Source organism: Pieris napi, chromosome 13 (assembly GCF_905475465.1).
Source record: "Pieris napi chromosome 13, ilPieNapi1.2, whole genome shotgun sequence".
Taxonomy (NCBI): Eukaryota; Metazoa; Arthropoda; class Insecta; order Lepidoptera; family Pieridae; genus Pieris; species Pieris napi.
The window spans coordinates 7,861,608-7,883,850 of record NC_062246.1 but is presented as its reverse complement, the minus strand read 5'-3'; the positions used below and the strand labels follow the sequence as shown (position 1 = coordinate 7,883,850).

Genomic DNA, 22,243 nt, shown 5'->3' with positions numbered 1-22,243 from the left:
TAGTGTGGGGACTAGCGATTTATGATTTCTGTCATAAATAAAGTTTTATTATTATTATATAACCAGAGTTAATAATAAATTAAAGCAAACAAATTCAAATATCACGTTCGAAAAAAGAAGCGAAATAAAATACATTATAATTTACAAGAAGTAAAATTGATGATGCTAATAAAAATAAAAATTGTTTGAATCAGCAAAGTTGTCTTGACTTAAGAAACATTTCACTTCCTGATATTTACATGACCGCAATGTTTCTGTTATATCCTTGGCATTAGTCCAAGAAGTTTTGTATTCTCTATGAAGGCTCTCAGCGATCAAATAGGCTTCCAATTTATCTATTTTCAAAATACCTCTTGTCACCGTGGCTATGAAATTTAACCGACTTTCTTTATATGGAATATATTCTGAAAGGAATTCTTTGAGCCCTTCCTTGTATATCTCTATAATGGAGAAGAAATATTCGCTGACTAAATCTACGATTCCATTTCCAACATGTTCTCCGAATTTGGTTCCAACAATGTGCATAACCTCAGTTTTATCATCACCTTCAAAGCAGTGGGGATTTTGTTTTAATGCAGATTTTATTGCGCTGCAGTACAATTGTGTAAAATTTATTTTCATATATTGGTAGAAGTATTCATTTAGTGCCATAAAGGAACTTAACCTTGATGTAATTTTAGTAAAAACAAGTTCACAGGACACATATCGTGTATCTTTAAAGGCTTGGGTGCATTTTAACGATTTTAAAAAGTCGTCCAAACAATTAACTATGTACGATTTATCTTCCATATCTTTCCAAATTTTTTCAATGTGATCAAAGAACGGATCTAAAGTATTTTTTATAATTTCGCATTGTTCTTCACTACTTGTAGCAAAAAGTAAGTACTTTGCAACTATTCTCATGTACAAACACATACAGTTGTTGTTTATAACATCTGATGGTTTGTCAATCTCAATATCACGCTTATATAAATTGTCATAGTTGGTTAGATTTTCAACAGTTATATCGTTTTGAATAAAATCGTTAACAATTTTGGTTACTACATCTTTATCAACTTGGTGTAACATTTTTTCTACGTTGCATAGAGCACGCATACATTTCTTTCGTTTAACACGCATGAGTGCCTGATAAACTGTGGCCCAATAATCAGCTTCAATGTTTTTTGGAATTTGGCTTGTGTATTTTAAGTGTATCAGAACTTTTCGCGGCAATTTGTCATAGTCAAATCTCATTATTATTTCCTTTACTATTTTCCATATTTCAGGTGGCATAGTAAGTGATGCATTAAAGTAGTATGACACGGCTACTTTAATCACAATCTTAGGCCTTCTTACTACTACAAACCTAAATGTTTCTACTTCAAAAGATGTATTCAACGCAAGTCTTAATGCTAAAGGAAAAGTTTCACGTCGCTGGAGACATGACTTTATGTTGTTCTCCAATGAACAACTTTTACTGATTAGAATATTGTTTCCCACAGCTTTAAAACCAAGTATCTGCCAGTCAACTTTATCAATGTTAATATGTGGCTTGCATGTGTGAATGTTATTTTGAAACCCAGAAGCGAGTTTCCGATCTGCCTTAGTTTTATTTTTCCTTAATTCGTCTATTTTTTCTATTATTCTTTCAGTGCTAGACAACATCGCTATGGGGCGGACCAAACTTGATTTAGGTGCAATGTTTAAAGCCGCGAGATGTTGATCAGCAAGACCAGCTGCTTCTCCAAAATAAATTTTAAGTGTTCGTAAGAAACGATCATGATTTGTGTTCTCTTTTACGGCTAATGAAGCAAAGATTTCGCCATCACCTAATAATGAAGGATCATGGCGTAAAGCATTAATGTATGATGCTTCGAATTGTTTAATTGGAAAGGTATCTGCAATAAGTTGCCTTCTTGCTATTCTTTTGTCAAACAAAGAATTTATTAAATCCTCATTACCAATAGCTGACTTTGCCAAATTGTCTTCAAGATTAGTATCTTTAATTTTATATGTTGAGACTACATCTACAAACTCTTTTGGCCGTCCTTGAAGTAGAGTTGGCAAATGTTTTTTCACTTCCATTACTTCAGATCCTTTTAAACCAAAGTCTTTGAAAGTTGTGAAGTGATCGAAGTAAGCTTTCATTAGGTCATCTGTTGGTGTGGTTCCATTTAAAACACTTCGAAGTATAACAGCATGCAATCCTTCAATGCACAATGGATTACCATCATGGCCATCTAGTCCCAGCCCATGTGCAAATGTGAGCATGAGACTCCAAGTATCTTCTGGCATTCTCCAAAACTTAAGCCTTTTTATAAGAGACCTTACAACTGTAGCTCGAAGATTACTGGGTTCATTTTTATGCTTCTCAGTTAGAAATTTCATTAGTGTCTCTACATGTTCAAAAACTCCACCACTCTTGCTGATAAGAACAAGTAAAATATTCTGTCTACCTTCAATGGTACTTTCAGCTTGCAATCGATTTTTAAGCTCAGCATAAGTCTTTGAGAATCCTGCAAATCTATATTTATCAAACAGCTTATCAAGCAGTGTTTTCTTCTTCACAACACTATGATTAATGCTCATAAGACAATAAGAAACATTTTTTCTAATCAGCATTTTTCCCATTGCAGGGCAGCATTCTTCATCCCCATAGCAGTAATATTGAAAATCATTGTATTCTTTATCATAAAATATATGGTCCGTAAAGTTAATGAAATTTGGACATTCTGGTTTTCTGTAAGGCCATTCCTTGACTTTTTCGCCAACAGCTTTATCAGTAAATATCAGTTTCTTAAAACAACTTCTTTCTTCGAGAGATAATCTTTTAATTAATGGTTCAACAGATTTATAAGAAAACCAATCCTGTAAATATTCCGCCTTAGCAAGCTGAAAAACTACATCTTTACATTCATTTGGTGTTAAACATGTGGCTAAAGTTTTAACATCCAGAATTTGTGATGTATACAATTCTTGTTTAGCTATAAATTTAAATTTAAAATTTTCTACAATATATTTAGTTGCAGTTGGACTTAGACGACCCTGAGTATAATAGGATTCAATTAGTTCTAAATATAAATTTCCATCTAATTTAAGAATACATTTTAAACTCTCAAAGTATTCAGATTCACGCTCTCTATATTTCATTATAGCATTGTTATTTTTAAGCAAACATTCAAAATAAGCTTTAGCAACAGATGGACAGATTTGACAGAGCATTTTCAAATGCTTTGGTGTTAACTTTTCAATAATATTCACTACTTCATTTAAAATGAATAGTGAAGAACAATTTATAAGGTATTTGATTGATTCTTCAAAATAATTTTTATAGTATGTATAAAATTCTTCACATCTCTGAGGATCTTTCAAGTTTGCTTTTATCCAATGCTTCATTTTATTTACTCCTGGTTTGCTCATTTCTGGGAATAGATTAGCTTCTAAGTAGACTGGATTAATTATGTAAGAGTACTCAAAATTTAGTAACCAGTGAGATTTTAAAGCTCTGCTAACATAAAGCATGTCATCATTTCTTAAAGTTTTTAATATATATGCAACATCTTTATGGTGATTGGCAACATCAATTTTTAACATGTTGTCAATAGGGCTAGTTTTGGGTAAACTCTCAAAGTTTTTATTTTTATTACAATACTCCTTAACTAGATGGTTAAAGTATTGGTGCCTTTCACCCAAACTATTTCCTTTTAAGATTATAGTTGCATCCATCTGAAAAGAAAGAAAGAATTCACCAAGTGAGAATCGAAAATTAACCCATATACACCAAGTGTACAAGCAACAAGAAAGTCGTGTACTTACGATGATCAAAAGTATTTCCAAAAAATCCAAAACCACTAAGGATACCAAGGCAATACTACTTCTACTACAAAGTATGTACTTTTTCAGTGATATCCTTCAATCATTCAATCCTTGCACAGTTATGAACTCAGCGCTTTCACCGCCATATCTATCAGTTATCACCTAGATAATAGATAACTTATAAACAACTATAAATTTATTTGGATTTTGCCCATTTGCTCTCTTATCTGTTAGTAAACGTTTTCTTAAAATCATCTATACCAATTTTGTGTGTGGTTTTTACACCGTCATAAATTCGAAAGCCAAAGTATAAACAAGTTCGAAGTTCGAACTATCATTTTTAGAAGAAAATGTGCCAAAAAGATGTAGCCGGTGGCGCTTCTGGGTTTCTATTTTCTTCCTTCAGCGGTCAGCCGTCAGCCCAATGGAGGAGAAAACGCAAAGCTTAATTAATGATAGGGAATGTAATAAATAATATTATCTATCGCCATTCACAAGTCTGCGGTCTCTTCTGTTTACAGTAATGACTAATGAGTAAATCACAAATGTCAAACAAATGTATCAACTATCAGTAATCAATGGTTAATTTTAACAATAATTAACATGACGAATTTACTTTAAAAGAACAATCTAATAATAAATTAAAATAATAAGTAACAAATAAATCTATATACCTAGATTTTACATGTCATTTATAATAAGTAATAACTAAGCTCGTATGGCGTTTAAAATACATGAACAGTAGAGGTTTAAATTCTTGAACGAAACTTAAGGAAGCCCGCGTAAATAATTTGCTCTTTGCCAATGTAAGTTCAATTTTATCAAATATACCTATTAAAAACTTTAGAGGTGTCAAGGGACACCCGGATGGAACGAAATTCCTTTCGATTAATTTATATGTTAATTGGTATCATAACAGTATGATAGATTTTCTCGACACCAATCTTACGACGAAAAAAAAAGCCAACATCAAGAGGTGTTCCCAGGTGGTCACCCATCCAAGTACTGACCTCGCCCGACGTTGCTTAACTTCGGTGATCGGACGAGAACCGGTGTATTACAATAGCAAATAGCAAAAAGTGTCGTGACAACTTTTCGTAAGAATTTTTTCCGTCTAGCCCCCTTTCACAACGCGCGATAAGGAACTTCGTTCCAATAAAAAAAGATATAGTAAGTGTCGTTTATGCTTACGAAATATTGAAGAAACCTATATTCGTATGGATGACTCTGTTTCATTAAATGCGAGCAGGGAAAATTATCAAACACTAAGTAGTTTACTTATTAAACTTATGAGAATGTTCTACCTTATAATAAATCACAACCCATATTTAACTTTTTTAATTGGTTTATTCTTCACAAAACAAGAGTAATTAATTTATATTCTTATAGAAAAGCTCATGCATAAAATACATATCTCACTCGTCTAAAGTCTGTCCTGACTCCTGAGTGACGTTCGTTTTCTTCTTTTCTTAACGACCGGTATTTATGTTGCCACATACTTCAAAATATTAAAGAAAATACTACACAAACGCTACACCACACCACCCCCCTACGGAGACAGAAAGGCTAAGGCAAAAAATTATAATATATAACAATAACATAAAAGGTACTTAAAATAATTAAATTACAATAATCTAACCGTACTGCCTGACCTGGTAACAACAGGATTAGGGGCAGAAACGGGCGGAATATTAAATATATATTATATTTTGTAATGACGGCGGCGCAGGGCTAGGTGCGCGAGCTGAAGGAAAAGCAAACTGCTCGACGAACGCTGGTTTAACGCGATCCACACTTACAGTTACGTCCTTCCCCTTTAAATCAATGTTCAGGGTTTTGCCATCAATGGCGTACTTTAAAACTTTAAATGGACCCGTGTATTGGCGGCCATTCACGGGCGATCCATCGATACATTTGACACGCTGTCGATCCAAAATTCATCCATGAATGTGAAAACACTGTCGGTCCAAATGGATTGGCTCGGCACGATGGAATTCCAACTGCGCGAAAAGGTGGCCATTCACGGGCGATCCATCGATACATTTGGCACCCTGTCGTTCCAAAACTCGTCCATGAATGTGAAAACACTGTCGGTCCAAATGGATTGGCTCGGCGTGATGGAATTCCAACTGCGCAAAAGTCCATCGCGCCGAGTCAATTAGCGCGGCGCGCAAACGCAGGCGGCGCGCTCGTGAATGCGGAAAACCAACGGTCCGGTCGGTCTGAGCCATCGTGCCGTACGGTTTGCTCGCTCGTGAATGGTGTTACTCGCGAGCCAAACACCGCGCCATTTTGATTTCAGTTTGCGTTAAGCCGTTGGACGAGAAGCACGTGACGCATTGTTAATATAAATCGTTTTCGCAATGAGTTCAAACTGTGACTTTGTTAATCAATTTATTTATAAGTTTAGAGACTCCTTACACCACTTTATTTTGGCTTTCTTTTTTTTAAAACTAGACAAATCGTCGATAAATAAAACTCATCTTCTGAATCGAAGTTCATTATGAACACGTCCGGTGCTATCGACGCCTACACTCAAACTGATCAAATGGAACGGCTCGCTGGCGCGTTCGTGAATGGCATGAATTTGGCTCGTCGCGACGTCGAGTATCGAGCCCGTGGCGCGAAAGCCATATAGATCGCCCGTGAATGGCCACCATAAGTCCATCGTGCCGAGTCAATTGGCATGGCGCGCATACGCAGGCGGCGCGCTCGTGAATGCGGAAAGCCAACGGTCCGGCCGGTCTGAGCCGTCGTGCCATACGGTTTGCTCGCTTGTGAATGGTGTTACTCGCGAGCCAAACACGCCATTTTGATTTTAGTTTGCGTTCAGCCGTTGGACGGGAAGTACGTGACCCATTGTTAATATAAATCGTTTTCGCAATGAGTTCAAACCGTGACTTTGTTATTAAATTTATTTATAAGTTTAGAAAAAAAATGTCAACTCCTTCATTAAATTTATGTGAGTGAGTTGCGACACCACTTTATTTTTTTTTAAACTAGACAAATCGTTATGGTAGATAAATAAAACACATCTTCTGAATCGAAGTTCATTATGAACACGTCCGGTGCTATCGACGCCTACACTCAAAATGATCAAATGGAACGGCTCGCTGGCGCGTTCGTGAATGGCATGAATTTGGCCCGGCGCGACGTCGAGTATTGAGCCCGTGGCGCGAAAGCCATATGGATCGCCCGTGAATGGCTACCATATGGTGGCTGCAGAGGACGTCTGACGGTAGAGTCACGCAAAAATATGTGCGTTGCTCCAGGCAGCTCTTTAAATACGAAAGGTCGTTTGTTGCCATGTCGCGATGCCAGTGTCGGTTGTACTTCAGCCATTTTCCTTTGAAGACGTACTACGAAATCAGCCGGGTTTTCCATTGCTACAGTTGGCTTGTCATCTAGGACAAGGAGTTGTCCTGGTAGACGTCATGGTTCTCCATATATCATTTCTGCAACTGAGCAGTTCAGGTCTTCCTTCAGGGCCGACTGCATACCCAGCAATACCAATGGCAACGCTCTAGTCCACGTATCATCGTGGCATGTTAGGGCGGCTTTAAGTTGCCGGTGAACTCGCTCAATCATGCCGTTTGCGCAGGGATGGTAAGCAGTGGTTCTTTTACGCCTTGTGGCAAACCTTAGCATCAGACGATGGAAAAGATCCGACTCAAACTCCGTGCCCTGGTCGGTTGTCAAAACAGCTGGGACACCGAAGCGTTGAATCCATTCACGGGTGAACGTTTCAGCTACTTCCTCAGCGGTGATGGAATGCATAGGCCAAGCTTCAGGCCACCTGGTCACTCTATCTATAGCTGTGAGGAGGTAACGGTACCCGTTACTGACAGGGAGAGGTCCAACGATGTCAATGTGCACATGTAAAAATCGTCCCGATGGCAACTTAAACTCTCATATCGGCGCCGAAACGTGTCGCATAATTTTACTGCGCTGACAAGCCAGACAAGAACGAGTCCACTCTCTGCAGTTCTTTCTAACTGATGGCCATACGTATCGATCGGTCACTAGCCTAGTGGTTGCTCTAACGCCGGCATGACTCAAGGTGTTAAATAGGGACGCATTTTCCCAGTTGAGACGTCACAAATAATAGAAATATCAGTTCCAGGAATATTAACCTTTGAAAGTTGAAGACCTGAGTCAGTTAAAACTAAGATGGTTGAGAGCTCTGGATCAGACTCTTGGGACTTTAAAAGAGCTTCAAAATCTTGTTCAATCGATATTGCCTCTATGCGTGACATCGCGTCAGCTACTACATTTTCTTTTCCATTTACATGTCTGATATCAGTCGTGAATTGAGAAATAAATGAAAGCTGGTTAAGTTGTACCGGGGAAAGTGTTTCTCGGCGCTGGGAAAATGAATAAATCAACGGCTTATGATCCGTATAAATAGTGGCATGTTGTGCTTCCAGAATATGTCTAAAATGTTGGATCGCTTCATACACACCAAGCATTTCACGGTGGTATGCTGGCCAAACTGACTGTCGTGTTGTTAATTTCTTGCTAAAGAAAGCGAGTGGCTGCCAACTATCTCCAACCAGCTGCTTTAGACATGCACCTACGTGACTTGAAGATGTATCTGTGAACAGTCCTAAAACTGCAGGATGAGCCAATAGAGTAGCTGTTGCAAGGTGATCTTTGCATCGTTTAAAAGCTAGTTCTAATTCTGGAGTCCATGGAACTGGTTTTGAGCCTTTTAAATTTGATTCTGCCAAAACGTTAACTAGAGGCGCTTGGAATTCAGCCGCTTTTGGAAGAAATCGTCGAAAAAAATTGACCATTCCTAGAAACCTACGGAGGCCTTCGGCTGTTTTAGGAAGAGGATAATTCTGTAAAGCTTCAATTCTGTCTGGAGGTGGGCGAGTGCCATCTTTAGAAATGAGGAAACCTAAAAACGTTACCACCTCGGTTCCAAGTATGCACTTCGATGTATTAACGACGACGCCATATTCTGCGAATCTGCGGAACAATGAGCGAAGGTGCTCAGCATGCTCCTCAGGAGTTTTTGAATAGGCTAAAACGTCATCAATGTACGGCTAACAGAAATTAAAACCTCGTACAACTTCGTCTATAAAACGCTGAAAAGACTGACCAGCATTACGTAGACCAAATGTCATAAAGGGGAACTCGAACATTCCAAAAGGAGTTGTAATCGCTGTTTTGCAGATATCACCCTCATGGACGGGAATTTGCTGGTAAGCCTTGACCAAATCGATTTTGCTGAAAATAGACGATCCTACAAGGTTCTGACTAAAATCAGCAATGTGGCGGACCGGATAGCGGTCCGGGATAGTCCTGGCATTTAAAGCACGATAATCCCCACAAGGTCGCCACCTATCCTGCCCTTTTCGCGCCATGGGAAGTGGTGACGCCCAGGGGCTGTTTGAAGGACAAGCTGTATCACACGATACCATTTCCTCGAACTCTTTCTTAGCCGCTAAGAGTTTTTGCGGTGCTAGTCTCCGTAGTACGGGAGGTAGCAACGTTTTCGAGAAAGAATTTCAGGTCAGCTGATTTTGTGATATGTCTTCCTTCTTGCACTTCCGGTTAGAGTCTGGGCAATCTGGCTGGCGGTAGCGGTTGCGTTCATTAGTGCGCATCCTATCTGTCCAGGTAACAATCCTGGATTTTAAAAGCATTTTAAGAAGCGTAATTTTTAATTTTTCGTTTTTAAATACGTCTACCTGACATACTTTTTTTATTGCCATACATTTTTCACGTTGCTAACTATGTGCCAGACGCGATTTTAAGTTTTATTTTTATAAAAATTTCAAAGCATTTTAGAATGTCTGTAATTTTAATATTATGTTATTTAAATATAAGAAAAACTGAAAATGAATTTGCCAGACATTAATTCGGTTGTTAAGTCTTGAATTAAAATGATAAAGTTTTGCAGTATGATGAAGCATTGCATTTTAAGAAGCGTAATTTTTGATTTTTCCTTTTTAAATGCGTCTACCTGACATACTTTTTTTATTGCCAGACATTTTTCACGTTGCTAACTATGTGCCAGACGCGATTTTTAGTTTTATTTTTATAAAAATTTCAAAGCATTTTAGAATGTCTGTAATTTTAATATTATGTTATTTAAATATAAGAAAAACTGAAAATGAATTTGCCAGACATTAATTCGGTTGTTAAGTCTTGAATTAAAATGATAAAGTTTTGCAGTATGATGAAGCATTGCATTTTAAGAAGCGTAATTTTTGATTTTTCCTTTTTAAATACGTCTACCTGACATACTTTTTTTATTGCCAGACATTTTTCACGTTGCTAACTATGTGCCAGACGCGATTTTAAGTTTTATTTTTATAAAAATTTCAAAGCATTTTAGAATGTCTGTAATTTTAATATTATGTTATTTAAATATAAGAAAAACTGAAAATGAATTTGCCAGACATTAATTCGGTTGTTAAGTCTTGAATTAAAATGATAAAGTATTGCAGTATGATGAAGCATTGCATTTTAAGAAGCGTAATTTTTGACTTTTCCTTTTTAAATACGTCTACCTGACATACTTTTTTTATTGCCAGACATTTTTCACGTTGCTAACTATGTGCCAGACGCGATTTTAAGTTTTATTTTTATAAAAATTTCAAAGCATTTTAGAATGTCTGTAATTTTAATATTCTGTTATTTAAATATAAGAAAAACTGAAAATGAATTTGCCAGACATTAATTCGGTTGTTAAGTCTTGAATTAAAATGATAAAGTTTTGCAGTATGATGAAGCATTGCATTTTAAGAAGCGTAATTTTTGATTTTTCCTTTTTAAATACGTCTACCTGACATACTTTTTTTATTGCCAGACATTTTTCACGTTGCTAACTATGTGCCAGACGCGATTTTAAGTTTTATTTTTATAAAAATTTCAAAGTATTTTAGAATGTCTGTAATTTTAATATTATGTTATTTAAATATAAGAAAAACTGAAAATGAATTTGCCAGACATTAATTCGATTGCTAAGCCTTGAATTAAAATGAAAAAGTATTGCAGTATAATGCTTGTAGTACAAGCATAAAAAGGAATATAAAATTAGATTAAAATTAATAATCAACACTTTATTTAAATTGTCCTAATTACTAAATGTAAGTTATGAATAATTAATGCAACGTGAAAAATGTCTGGCAATAAAAAAAGTATGTCAGGTAGACGTATTTAAAAAGGAAAAGTCAAAATTACGCTTCTTAAAATGCAATGCTTCATCATACTGCAATACTTTATCATTTTAATTCAAGACTTAACAATCGAATTAATGTCTGGCAAATTCATTTTCAGTTTTTCTTATATTTAAATAACATAATATTAAAATTACAGACATTCTAAACTGCTTTGAAATTTTTATAAAAATAAAACTAAAAATCGCGTCTGGCACATAGTTAGCAACGTGAAAAATGTCTGGCAATAAAAAAAGTATGTCAGGTAGACGTATTTAAAAAGGAAAAATCAAAAATTACGCTTCTTAAAATGCAATGCTTCATCATACTGCAAAACTTTATCATTTTAATTCAAGACTTAACAACCGAATTAATGTCTGGCAAATTCATTTTCAGTTTTTCTTATATTTAAATAACATAATATTAAAATTACAGACATTCTAAAATGCTTTGAAATTTTTATAAAAATAAAACTTAAAATCGCGTCTGGCACATAGTTAGCAACGTGAAAAATGTCTGGCAATAAAAAAAGTATGTCAGGTAGACGTATTTAAAAAGGAAAAATCAAAAATTACGCTTCTTAAAATGCAATGCTTCATCATACTGCAAAACTTTATCATTTTAATTCAAGACTTAACAACCGAATTAATGTCTGGCAAATTCATTTTCAGTTTTTCTTATATTTAAATAACATAATATTAAAATTACAGACATTCTAAAATGCTTTGAAATTTTTATAAAAATAAAACTTAAAATCGCGTCTGGCACATAGTTAGCAACGTGAAAAATGTCTGGCAATAAAAAAAGTATGTCAGGTAGACGTATTTAAAAAGGAAAAGTCAAAATTACGCTTCTTAAAATGCAATGCTTCATCATACTGCAATACTTTATCATTTTAATTCAAGACTTAACAATCGAATTAATGTCTGGCAAATTCATTTTCAGTTTTTCTTATATTTAAATAACATAATATTAAAATTACAGACATTCTAAACTGCTTTGAAATTTTTATAAAAATAAAACTAAAAATCGCGTCTGGCACATAGTTAGCAACGTGAAAAATGTCTGGCAATAAAAAAAGTATGTCAGGTAGACGTATTTAAAAAGGAAAAATCAAAAATTACGCTTCTTAAAATGCAATGCTTCATCATACTGCAAAACTTTATCATTTTAATTCAAGACTTAACAACCGAATTAATGTCTGGCAAATTCATTTTCAGTTTTTCTTATATTTAAATAACATAATATTAAAATTACAGACATTCTAAAATGCTTTGAAATTTTTATAAAAATAAAACTTAAAATCGCGTCTGGCACATAGCAACGTGAAAAATGTCTGGCAATAAAAAAAGTATGTCAGGTAGACGTATTTAAAAAGGAAAAATCAAAAATTACGCTTCTTAAAATGCAATGCTTCATCATACTGCAAAACTTTATCATTTTAATTCAAGACTTAACAACCGAATTAATGTCTGGCAAATTCATTTTCAGTTTTTCTTATATTTAAATAACATAATATTAAAATTACAGACATTCTAAAATGCTTTGAAATTTTTATAAAAATAAAACTTAAAATCGCGTCTGGCACATAGCAACGTGAAAAATGTCTGGCAATAAAAAAAGTATGTCAGGTAGACGTATTTAAAAAGGAAAAATCAAAAATTACGCTTCTTAAAATGCAATGCTTCATCATACTGCAAAACTTTATCATTTTAATTCAAGACTTAACAACCGAATTAATGTCTGGCAAATTCATTTTCAGTTTTTCTTATATTTAAATAACATAATATTAAAATTACAGACATTCTAAAATGCTTTGAAATTTTTATAAAAATAAAACTTAAAATCGCGTCTGGCACATAGTTAGCAACGTGAAAAATGTCTGGCAATAAAAAAAGTATGTCAGGTAGACGTATTTAAAAACGAAAAATTAAAAATTACGCTTCTTAAAATGCTTTTAAAATCCAGGATTTTTACCTGGACAGATAGGATGCGCACTAATGAACGCAACCGCTACCGCCAGCCAGATTGCCCAGACTCTAACCGGAAGTGCAAGAAGGAAGACATATCACAAAATCAGCTGACCTAAAATTCTTTTTTTTCAAACGTTGCTACCTCCCGTACTACCGTGGTCGATATGAAACTGGAGGGCCCGCGGTGGTAACTATGTGATGCTGTGTGGAATGTTTTACCAGTCTCGAAAGTCCAGGAAGACGAGTAATATCCAGAAACTCCTGCAGGATCGTACTGAATGGCGATTCAGCGACAATTGTCTTGATACTCGCCTAGTCCATCTGAGAGATAGTAGCAGGTGCTTTTAGATTAGTACTACCATCTAGAATGCGACGGTTATGCGCTAAAAAATCGGAACCAATAATAGGCGTGCTCATATCAGCAATGACATAATGCCAAATAAAGTCCCGGCGTAAACCTAAATTTAATCGCATGGGAAAGGTTCCGTAAGTTTAAATTGCACTCCCATTGGCGGCGCGTACATCAAAGTTCGTGGAGCTATAGTTACCCTTGAGCAAACTGCGCGGGAAACAACTGATGTCTGAGCCAGTATCAATTAAAAATCGATGTCCTGACCTGGAATCAACCGCGAAAAGTCGGCGGCCGTGGATTGCACAATCAGATGCCGCCTCTACTGATTGCTCTGTCCGTTTCCCTGTTTGTTCCCAGCGGTCCAAGAGCATGGAGCAATACATTTACTGGCCTTTTCGGAAAATCTTCTATGATACCAACATAATTTGGTACCAGAAGATCTGGAGCGAGGTTGAGGAGGATCTTGAGAACGAGATCTTGAATTCCTTGATGCGAGACCATCAACTATCTAACTAAGCGAGTCTGTAACAAATCGGCTGGTACCAACTGCGTGGACAGATGTGGGACCCGGAGAAGAATTCTCAACGATAGCATCGGCTATTTCTGCTACTTTATCTAATGCAAGATCTTTTTGTGCAATAAGAACTCGTTGAACTTCTTAAGGTAGTCTCCGCATCCACAATTCCCTCCAAATTGTTTCATCTCCCATTGCGTCCCCAGCCAGAGAACGTAGATGACGGAGAAACAAAGATGGTTTTCTATCTCCTAAATGTTCGCCACTCAAAAGTTGTCTTACTTGTTGGGCCCTGGAAACAGAGAGCTTTTTAATAAGCTCTGTTTTCAAATGTAGATAACGCCCCTCTGCAGGTATACAAGACAGAGCATAGACAAAACATAACCATATTTAGTGGAATCTTGTTTAATACCAGCGATTTCGAATTGTGCCTCGGCTTGGGCAAACCACAATTTTGGCTTATCTACCCAAAAGCTAGGAAGTTTGACTTTAACCTCCCCTACAGTTGAAGGCTGTGTTAGGCTCAAAACTTGCCGATGTAAAGCTTCCATTTGGGCTAAGAGCTCTTCGTTGTTCATTGTAAAGAAAAATAAAATGCGAAAACAAAATCACGTCGGAAACTTCACTTGCGATCACGTCGGGGTCACCATTTATGGGAATGTTCTATCTTATAATAAATCACAACCCATATTTAACTTTGTTAATTGGTTTATTCTTCACAAAACAAGAGTAATTAATTTATATTCTTAAAGAAAAGCTCATGGAAAAAAATAGGTACATATCTCACTCGTCTAAAGTCTGTCCTGAGTGACGTTCGTTCGTTCGTTTCGTGTTACACAGAGATGACGCTCAACAAAGCGAGTATCTCTTTCTAAAGCACGATGCGACTTATAAATGGCCTGGTTCAAAATTATTCATTAGCAGAAGTTTCTCATTGGTCAGCCCTGCGATTCAGTAACTCACTTTTCGAACTCACACGCGCTCAAATCAGTCGTAAAGCAGTCATTTTACGATTTGGCATTCTGATACACAATAAACTACAAGCTCCCTTCTTATCAGAATGTCAAATCATAAAATGCCTGCATCACAACTGATTTGAGCGAGACCGCCGCTGCGAAAACTGCTGTGTGAGTTCGAAAAGTGAGTTACAGAATCGCAGGGCTGTACTGGATCCTTAAAAGTACTACACGATGGGCATAATCCACTAACACTACTCCTTTCGAATTTAACTGTGTATCTTTATGATTGGCTTCTCTCTTGTTTATAGCTTATTTTATTTGATTTGTTATATTTATTTAATTTTAAAGTTTATATTAAAGGCCATAGTGACGGTAGCCATTTTCTAAACGTGTTTCTTTCTAAATTGTTGTTAAGTACTGTTCATAAAGTTGTATTTGCGAGCTTGTGTTGATTTTGTAATTGCTTAACATGAGTAAGAAGTTTTTAAACCACTATAAGGCTTTTTTAAACGTTTGTTTTAAAGTCGACTTGAAAGCGTATCTCATAGTAAATATTGTGTAGTTTACTATAGAATGTATATAGGTTGCATATGTTTGTCAGCTCGCATGTATTGTTACTTACGACTCCATAAGTTATATTTTTAATAAAATGTTGCACAAAATTAGAAACATATTTTTATTTAGATTATCTTAACCAACATAATAGTAAAATTACAGTTACACTGCAAACTTTCTACATATATTTTAGTTAAGGCATAACAAGTTAAATACTTCATTTGTAACACTAAATTTATAACCATTATTATTATTATCATCTTTTTTTTAACTAATTTAAACATGTACCACGTAATAATTGTTTTCTAGTTACCCACCCACAACACAGGGCCTCCCTAGTGTGGGGACTAGCGATTTATGATTTCTGTCACAAACCCATTTGTCATAAATAAAGTTTTATTATTATTATATAACCAGAGTTAATAATAAATTAAAGCAAAAAAATTCAAATATCACATTCGAAAAAAGCTGCGAAATAAAATACATTATAATTTACAAAAAGTAATAACGATTGATGATGCTAATAAAAATAAAAATTGTTTGAATCAGCAAAGTTGTCTTGACTTAAGAAACATTTCACTTCCTGATATTTACATGACCGCAATGTTTCTGTTATATCCTTGGCATTAGTCCAAGTAGTTTTGTATTCTCTATAAAGGCTCTCAGCGATCAAATAGGCTTCCAATTTATTTATTTTCAAAATACCTCTTGTCACTGTGGCTATGAAATTTAAACGACTTTCTTTATATGGAATATATTCTGAAAGGAAATATTTGAGCCCTTCCTTGTATATCTCTATAATGGAGAAGAAATATTCGCTGACTAAATCTACGATTCCATTTCCAACATGTTCTCCGAATTTGGTTCCAACTATGTGCATAACCTCAGTTTTATCATCACCTTCAAAGCAGTGGGGATTTTGTTTTAATGCAGATTTTATTGCGCTGCAGTACAATTGTGTAAAATTTATTTTCATATATTGGTAGAAGTATTCATTTAGTGCCATGAAGGAACTTAACCTTGATGTAATTTTAGTAAAAACAAGTTCACAGGACACATATCGTGTATCTTTAAAGGCTTGAGTGCATTTTAACGATTTTAAAAAGTCGTCCAAACAATTAACTATGTACGATTTATCTTCCATATCTTTCCAAATTTTTTCAATGTGATCAAAGAACGGATTTAAAGTATTTTTTATAATTTCGCATTGTTCTTCACTACTTGTAGCAAAAAGTAAGTACTTTGCAATTATTCTCATGTACAAACACATACTGTTGTTGTTTATAACATCTGATGGTTTGTCAATCTCAATATCACGCTTATATAAATTGTCATAGTTGGTTAGATTTTCAACAGATATATCGTTTTGAATAAAATCGTTAACAATTTTGGTTACTACATCTTTATCAACTTGGTGTAACATTTTTTCTACGTTGCATAAAGCACGCATAGCTTTCTTACGTTTAACACGCATGAGTGCCTGATAAACTGTGGCCCAGTAATCAGCTTCAATGTTTTTTGGAATTTGGCTTTCGTATTTTAAGTGTTTTAGAACTTTTCGCGGCAATTTGTCATAGTCAAATCTCATTATTATTTCCTTTACTATTTTCCACATTTCAGGTGGTATAGTAAGTGATGCATTAAAGTAGTATGACACAGCTACTTTAATCACAATCTTAGGCCTTCTTACTACTACAAAACTAAATGTTTCTACTTCAAAAGCTGTATTCAACGCAAGTCTTAATGCTAAAGAAAAAGTTTCACGTCGCTGGAGACATGACTTTATATTGTCCTCCAATGAACAACTTTTACTGACTAGAATATTGTTTCCCACAGCTTTTAAACCAAGTATCTGCCAGTCAACTTTATCAATGTTAATATGTGGCTTACATGTATGAATGTTATTTTGAAAACCAGAAGCGAGTTTCCGATCTGCCTTAATTTTATTTTTTCTTAATTCGTCTATTTTTTTTATTATACTTTCAGTGCTAGACAACATCGCTATGGGGCGGACCAAACTTGATTTAGGTGCAATGTTTAAAGCATTGATTAAAGCCGCGAGATGTTGATCAGCAAGACCAGCTGCTTCTCCAAAATAAATTTTAAGTGTTCGTAAGAAACGATCATGATTTGTGTTCTCTTTTACGGCTAATGAAGCAAAGATTACGCCATCACCTAATAATGAAGGATCATGGCGTAAAGCATTAATGTATGATGCTTCGAATTGTTTAATTGGAAAGGTATCTGCAATAAGTTGCCTTCTTGCTATTCTTTTGTCAAACAAAGAATTTATTAAATCCTCATTACCAATAGCTGACTTTGCCAAATTGTCTTCAAGATTAGTAATATCTTTAATTTTATATGTTGAGACTACATCCACAAACTCTTTTGGCCGTCCTTGAAGTAGAGTTGGCAAATGTTTTTTCACTTCCATTACTTCAGATCCTTTTAAACCAAAGTCTTTGAAAGTGGTGAAGTGATTGAAGTAAGCTTTCATTAGGTCATCTGTTGGTGTGGTTCCATTTAAAACACTTCGAAGTATAACAGCATGCAATCCTTCAATGCACAATGGATTACCATCATGGCCATCTAGTCCCAACCCATGTGCAAATGTGAGCATGAGACTCCAAGTATCTTCTGGCATTCTCCAAAACTTAAGCCTTTTTATAAGAGACCTTACAACTGTAGCTCGAAGATTACTGGGTTCATTTTTATGCTTCTCAGTCAGCAATTTCAGTAGTGTCTCTACATGTTCAAAAACTCCACCACTCTTGCTGATAAGAACAAGTAAAATATTGTGTCTACCTTCAATGGTACTTTCAGCTTGCAATCGATTTTTAAGCTCAGCATAAGTCTTTGAGAATCCTGCAAATCTATATTTATCAAACAGCTGATCAAGCAGTGTTTTCTTCTTCACAACACTATGATCCATGATCATAGAACAATAACGAGAAAATTTCTTTTTAACCAGCATTTTTCCCATTGCAGGGCAGCATTCTTCATCCTCATAGCAGTAATATTGAAACTCATTGTATTCTTCATCATCAAATATATGGTCAGTAATGTTAATGAAATTTGGACATTCTGGTTTTCTGTAAGGCCATTCCTTGACTTTTTCTCCAACAGCTTTATCAGTAAATATCAGTTTCTTAAAACAAGTTCTTTCTTCGAGAGATAATCTTTTAATTAATGGTTCCACAGATTTATAAGAAAACCAATCCTGTAAATATTCTGCCTTAGCAAGCTGAAATACTAGATCTTTACATTCATTTGGTGTTAAACATGTGGCTAAAGTTTTAACATCCAGAATTTGTGATGTATACAATTCTTGTTTAGCTATAAAATTAAATTTAAATTTTTTTACAATATATTTAGTTGCAGTTGGACTTAGACGACCCTGAGTATAATAGAATTCAATTAGTTCTAAATATAAATTTCCATCTAATTTAAGAATACATTTTAAACTCTCAAAGTATTCAGATTCACGCTCTCTATATTTCATTATAGCATTGTTATTTTTAAGCAAACATTCAAAATAAGCTTTAGCAACAGATGGACAGATTTGACAGAGCATTTTCAAATGCTTTGGTGTTAACTTTTCAATAATATTCACTACTTCATTTAAAATGAATAGTGAAGAACAATTTATAAGGTATTTGATTGATTCTTCAAAATCATTTTTATAGTATGTATAAAATTCTTCACATCTCTGAGGATCTTTCAAGTTTGCTTTTATCCAATGCTTCATTTTATTTACTCCTGGTTTGCTCATTTCTGGGAATAGATTAGCTTCTAAGTAGACTGGATTAATTATGTAAGAGTACTCAAAATTTAGTAACCAGTGAGATTTTAAAGCTCTGCTAACATAAAGCATGTCATCATTTCTTAAAGTTTTTAATATATATGCAACATCTTTATGGTGATTGGCAACATCAATTTTTAACATGTTGTCAATAGGGCTAGTTTTGGGTAAACTCTCAAAGTTTTTATTTTTATTACAATACTCCTTAACTAGATGGTTAAAGTATTGGTGCCTTTCACCCAAACTATTTCCTTTTAAGATTATAGTTGCATCCATCTGAAAAGAAAGAAAGAATTCACCAAGTGAGAATCGAAAATTAACCCATATACACCAAGTGTACAAGCAACAAGAAAGTTGTGTACTTACGATGATCAAAAATATTTCCAAAAAATCCAAAACCACTTTATAAACTCAGCGCTTTCACCTCCATAACTAATAACTATCAGTTTAGCTTTAGCGGACTGCGGAATTTTGGATCCGTCAGTGCTATAAATAACTTATTAACATTAAACAACTATCAATTTATTTGGATTTTGTCCATTTGCACTCTTATCTGTAGTTAGTAAACGTTTTCTTAAAATCATCTATACCAATTTTGTGTGTGGTTTTTAAACCGTCATATTATATTAGAAAGCCAAAGTATAAACAAGTTCGAACTTCGAACTATCATTTAACATTTTATTTATATTATAAGAAAATGTGCCAAAAAGATGTGGCCGGTGGCGCTTCTGGGTTTCTACTTTCTTCCTTCAGCGGTCAGCACTCAGCCGTCAGCCCAATGGAGGTGAAAACGCAAAGTTTAATTAATAATTATTAATGATAGGGATAAGGGAATGTAATAAAAAATATTATCTATCGCCATTCACAAGTCTGTGGTCTCTTCTGTTTACAGTAAATCACAAATGTCAAATGTATCAACTATCAGACTATCAAGTATCAGTAATCAATGGTAAAATTGAACAATGTCAATAATTTACATGGCGAATTTAATTTAAAAGTAGAATCCAATAATACCTTTTCTGATTGTAATTAAAATAATAACAAATAAATCTATATACCTAGATTTTACATGTTATATATAATAATTAAGATCGTATGGCGTTTCAAATACATGAACAGTAGAGGTTTAAATTCTTGAACGAAACTTGAGGAAGCCCGCGTAAATAATTTGTCTGCTTTTTAAAATGGTTAAAGTCAATGTAAGTTCAATTTTATCAAATATATTAAATAAAAAAAGATACAGTCATTGTCGTTTATGCTTAGGAAATATTGAAGAAACCTATATTCGTATGGATGACTCTGTTTCATTAAATGCAAGCTGGGAAAATTATCAAACACTAAGTAGTGTGCTTATTAAACTTTTGGGTGAAGAGGTAAGTTGTTATAACAGAATCATGTTAGCTTTATCACGTTGCTTATAAATATTTAAGTATTACAATTAAGAGCATCTCATTAATAAAAAAATTTCCTAAAATAAGCTTTTCCTAAAATTTTATCTTTAATTTTAGTTTGGTCACCAAATTCCTGGAGTAGATGCTGTCTGTCTTAAATGTGTGGACAGTGTTCTTGCAGCAATGCGCTTTATAGAAAATTGCAAAAGCTCTGATGAAACTTTAAAATGTGCTGTAGATAGTGTATCCAAAGCCTTGGAGTCAAATACATATAATATAAAGGCTGGAGAAAAACTGTTTGTAAATCTTATTAACACAGAAACTGAACTATTTGTTATGAACAGGTCAATTAAAAAAAGAAAACAAACATATAAGAGAACCTATGAGTGTTATGAATGTCTAATTTATCTTGACACATTCCATGATCTCAAAGTGCATAATCTTGCATACCACGGATCTGTCACCTGTAATAAATGTAACAAGAAATTTTTAAATTATGAAAGTTACTCAAACCACGAAAAAAACGATCATAAATTTATATGTCCTGAATGTCCACATATTCAAAATAGTGAAGAAGACTTAAAGAATCACCATAACCAATGTCATGCTATTCATATATGTCAAGAATGTGGAAAGCATTGCAAAGGTTTGAATAAATTAATTTCTCATGAAGATAAGCATAAAACAAAAAATTCTTGTCCTAAATGCGGTAAGTCATACACAACAAAAGATTTTTATAAGCGTCATGTTAAATTGTGTCTTAGTGATAAAATAGATCCACATCCTCATCGTAATATGATGAATAGACCCTATAATTGTGAAAAGTGTGCTAAGGGTTACAGTACAAGAGGTGGTCTTAGAGTTCATAATAGGTTTGCACATGGCAATGCTAAACCTCATGTATGTAAAGAATGTGGTAAAAAATTTACTGCGCCAAGCTATTTGAGAGTGCATATGGTTAAACATACTGGAGAAAGAAACTTCAAATGCACTATCTGTGAAAATAGATTTGTATCTAAAGAAGCCTTATTATACCATACAAGGCGACATACTGGTGAAAAACCTTACAGTTGTAACCAGTGTGATGAGAGATTTGTAAATGCTTCAGCAAGAGCTGAGCATATAAAATTTAAGCATGTAGGACCAACACTAGAATGTGACATATGTACAAAAAAATTTGTTACACGCCACTTTCTAAAACAACATATTGGCAGACATCATGACCCCACCAGTAAAGTTTATTATGGAAGAAGTGCAGCCCCACCTAATATACCATCAGAGAAAAATATGAGAAAATGTATAATTAAAATGGAAACTTAATGCACATACACAAGGAAATAAAACTTTTGTATTAGTTTTTTTTTGTCATAAATTATCATGTAACTTATTTATGGCTAATTATTAGTTCTTTTAGGTATTTATTATTTATCTGTTTAGATCTATATTTCTAGCAATTACTTATCATAAATTAAATACAAAAATACATTGACTGTTTCAATATTATATTGTCAACCAAGTCTTGTCAACTTAAAAAGTACTGTCAACTAAGTGACCAACTTATCATCGCCACGAAATGTAGACAATAGAACAGAAGAAAGAAAGAAGACATTAACAATAAACCATGTTTTTGTTAATTTCCGACTTCGAAAAGCAAAATGTTTATTTCACTATAATGGTCGTAATTTAATATACTTACCTAATTATAGAAAATGTGAAAGTAGTTAAGTATA

General features: G+C 34.3%; 2 protein-coding genes across 6 annotated transcripts; one reads left to right on the top strand and one right to left on the bottom strand.

Moving 5' to 3' along the window:
* Window positions 1-89: 89 nt before the first annotated feature.
* Window positions 90-19,910, bottom strand: LOC125055136. 2 transcript variants are annotated; one of them, XM_047657401.1, is made up of 3 exons: window positions 19,489-19,910; window positions 17,356-19,398; window positions 90-1,680 (listed from the first exon to the last, which is right to left on the bottom strand). In XM_047657401.1, the coding sequence occupies exons 2-3, from the start codon at window positions 19,396-19,398 to the stop codon at window positions 166-168; spliced, it is 3,558 nt and encodes a 1,185-aa protein (XP_047513357.1). In that variant the 5' UTR covers window positions 19,489-19,910; the 3' UTR covers window positions 90-165. The 2 variants fall into 2 exon arrangements, with proteins under 2 accessions (XP_047513357.1, XP_047513356.1); XM_047657400.1 differs by lacking the exon at window positions 90-1,680 and having other exon boundaries at window positions 15,427-19,398; window positions 19,489-19,908.
* A 106-nt stretch (window positions 19,911-20,016) lies between these two features.
* On the top strand, window positions 20,017-21,871 carry LOC125055140 (zinc finger protein 25-like). 4 transcript variants are annotated; one of them, XM_047657410.1, is made up of 3 exons: window positions 20,017-20,071; window positions 20,386-20,495; window positions 20,631-21,871. In XM_047657410.1, the coding sequence occupies exons 1-3, from the start codon at window positions 20,032-20,034 to the stop codon at window positions 21,831-21,833; spliced, it is 1,353 nt and encodes a 450-aa protein (XP_047513366.1). In that variant the 5' UTR covers window positions 20,017-20,031; the 3' UTR covers window positions 21,834-21,871. The 4 variants fall into 4 exon arrangements, with proteins under 4 accessions (XP_047513366.1, XP_047513369.1, XP_047513370.1 ...); XM_047657413.1 differs by lacking the exon at window positions 20,017-20,071 and adding an exon at window positions 20,078-20,321; XM_047657414.1 differs by lacking the exons at window positions 20,017-20,071; window positions 20,386-20,495 and adding an exon at window positions 20,078-20,321.
* Window positions 21,872-22,243: the final 372 nt, after the last annotated feature.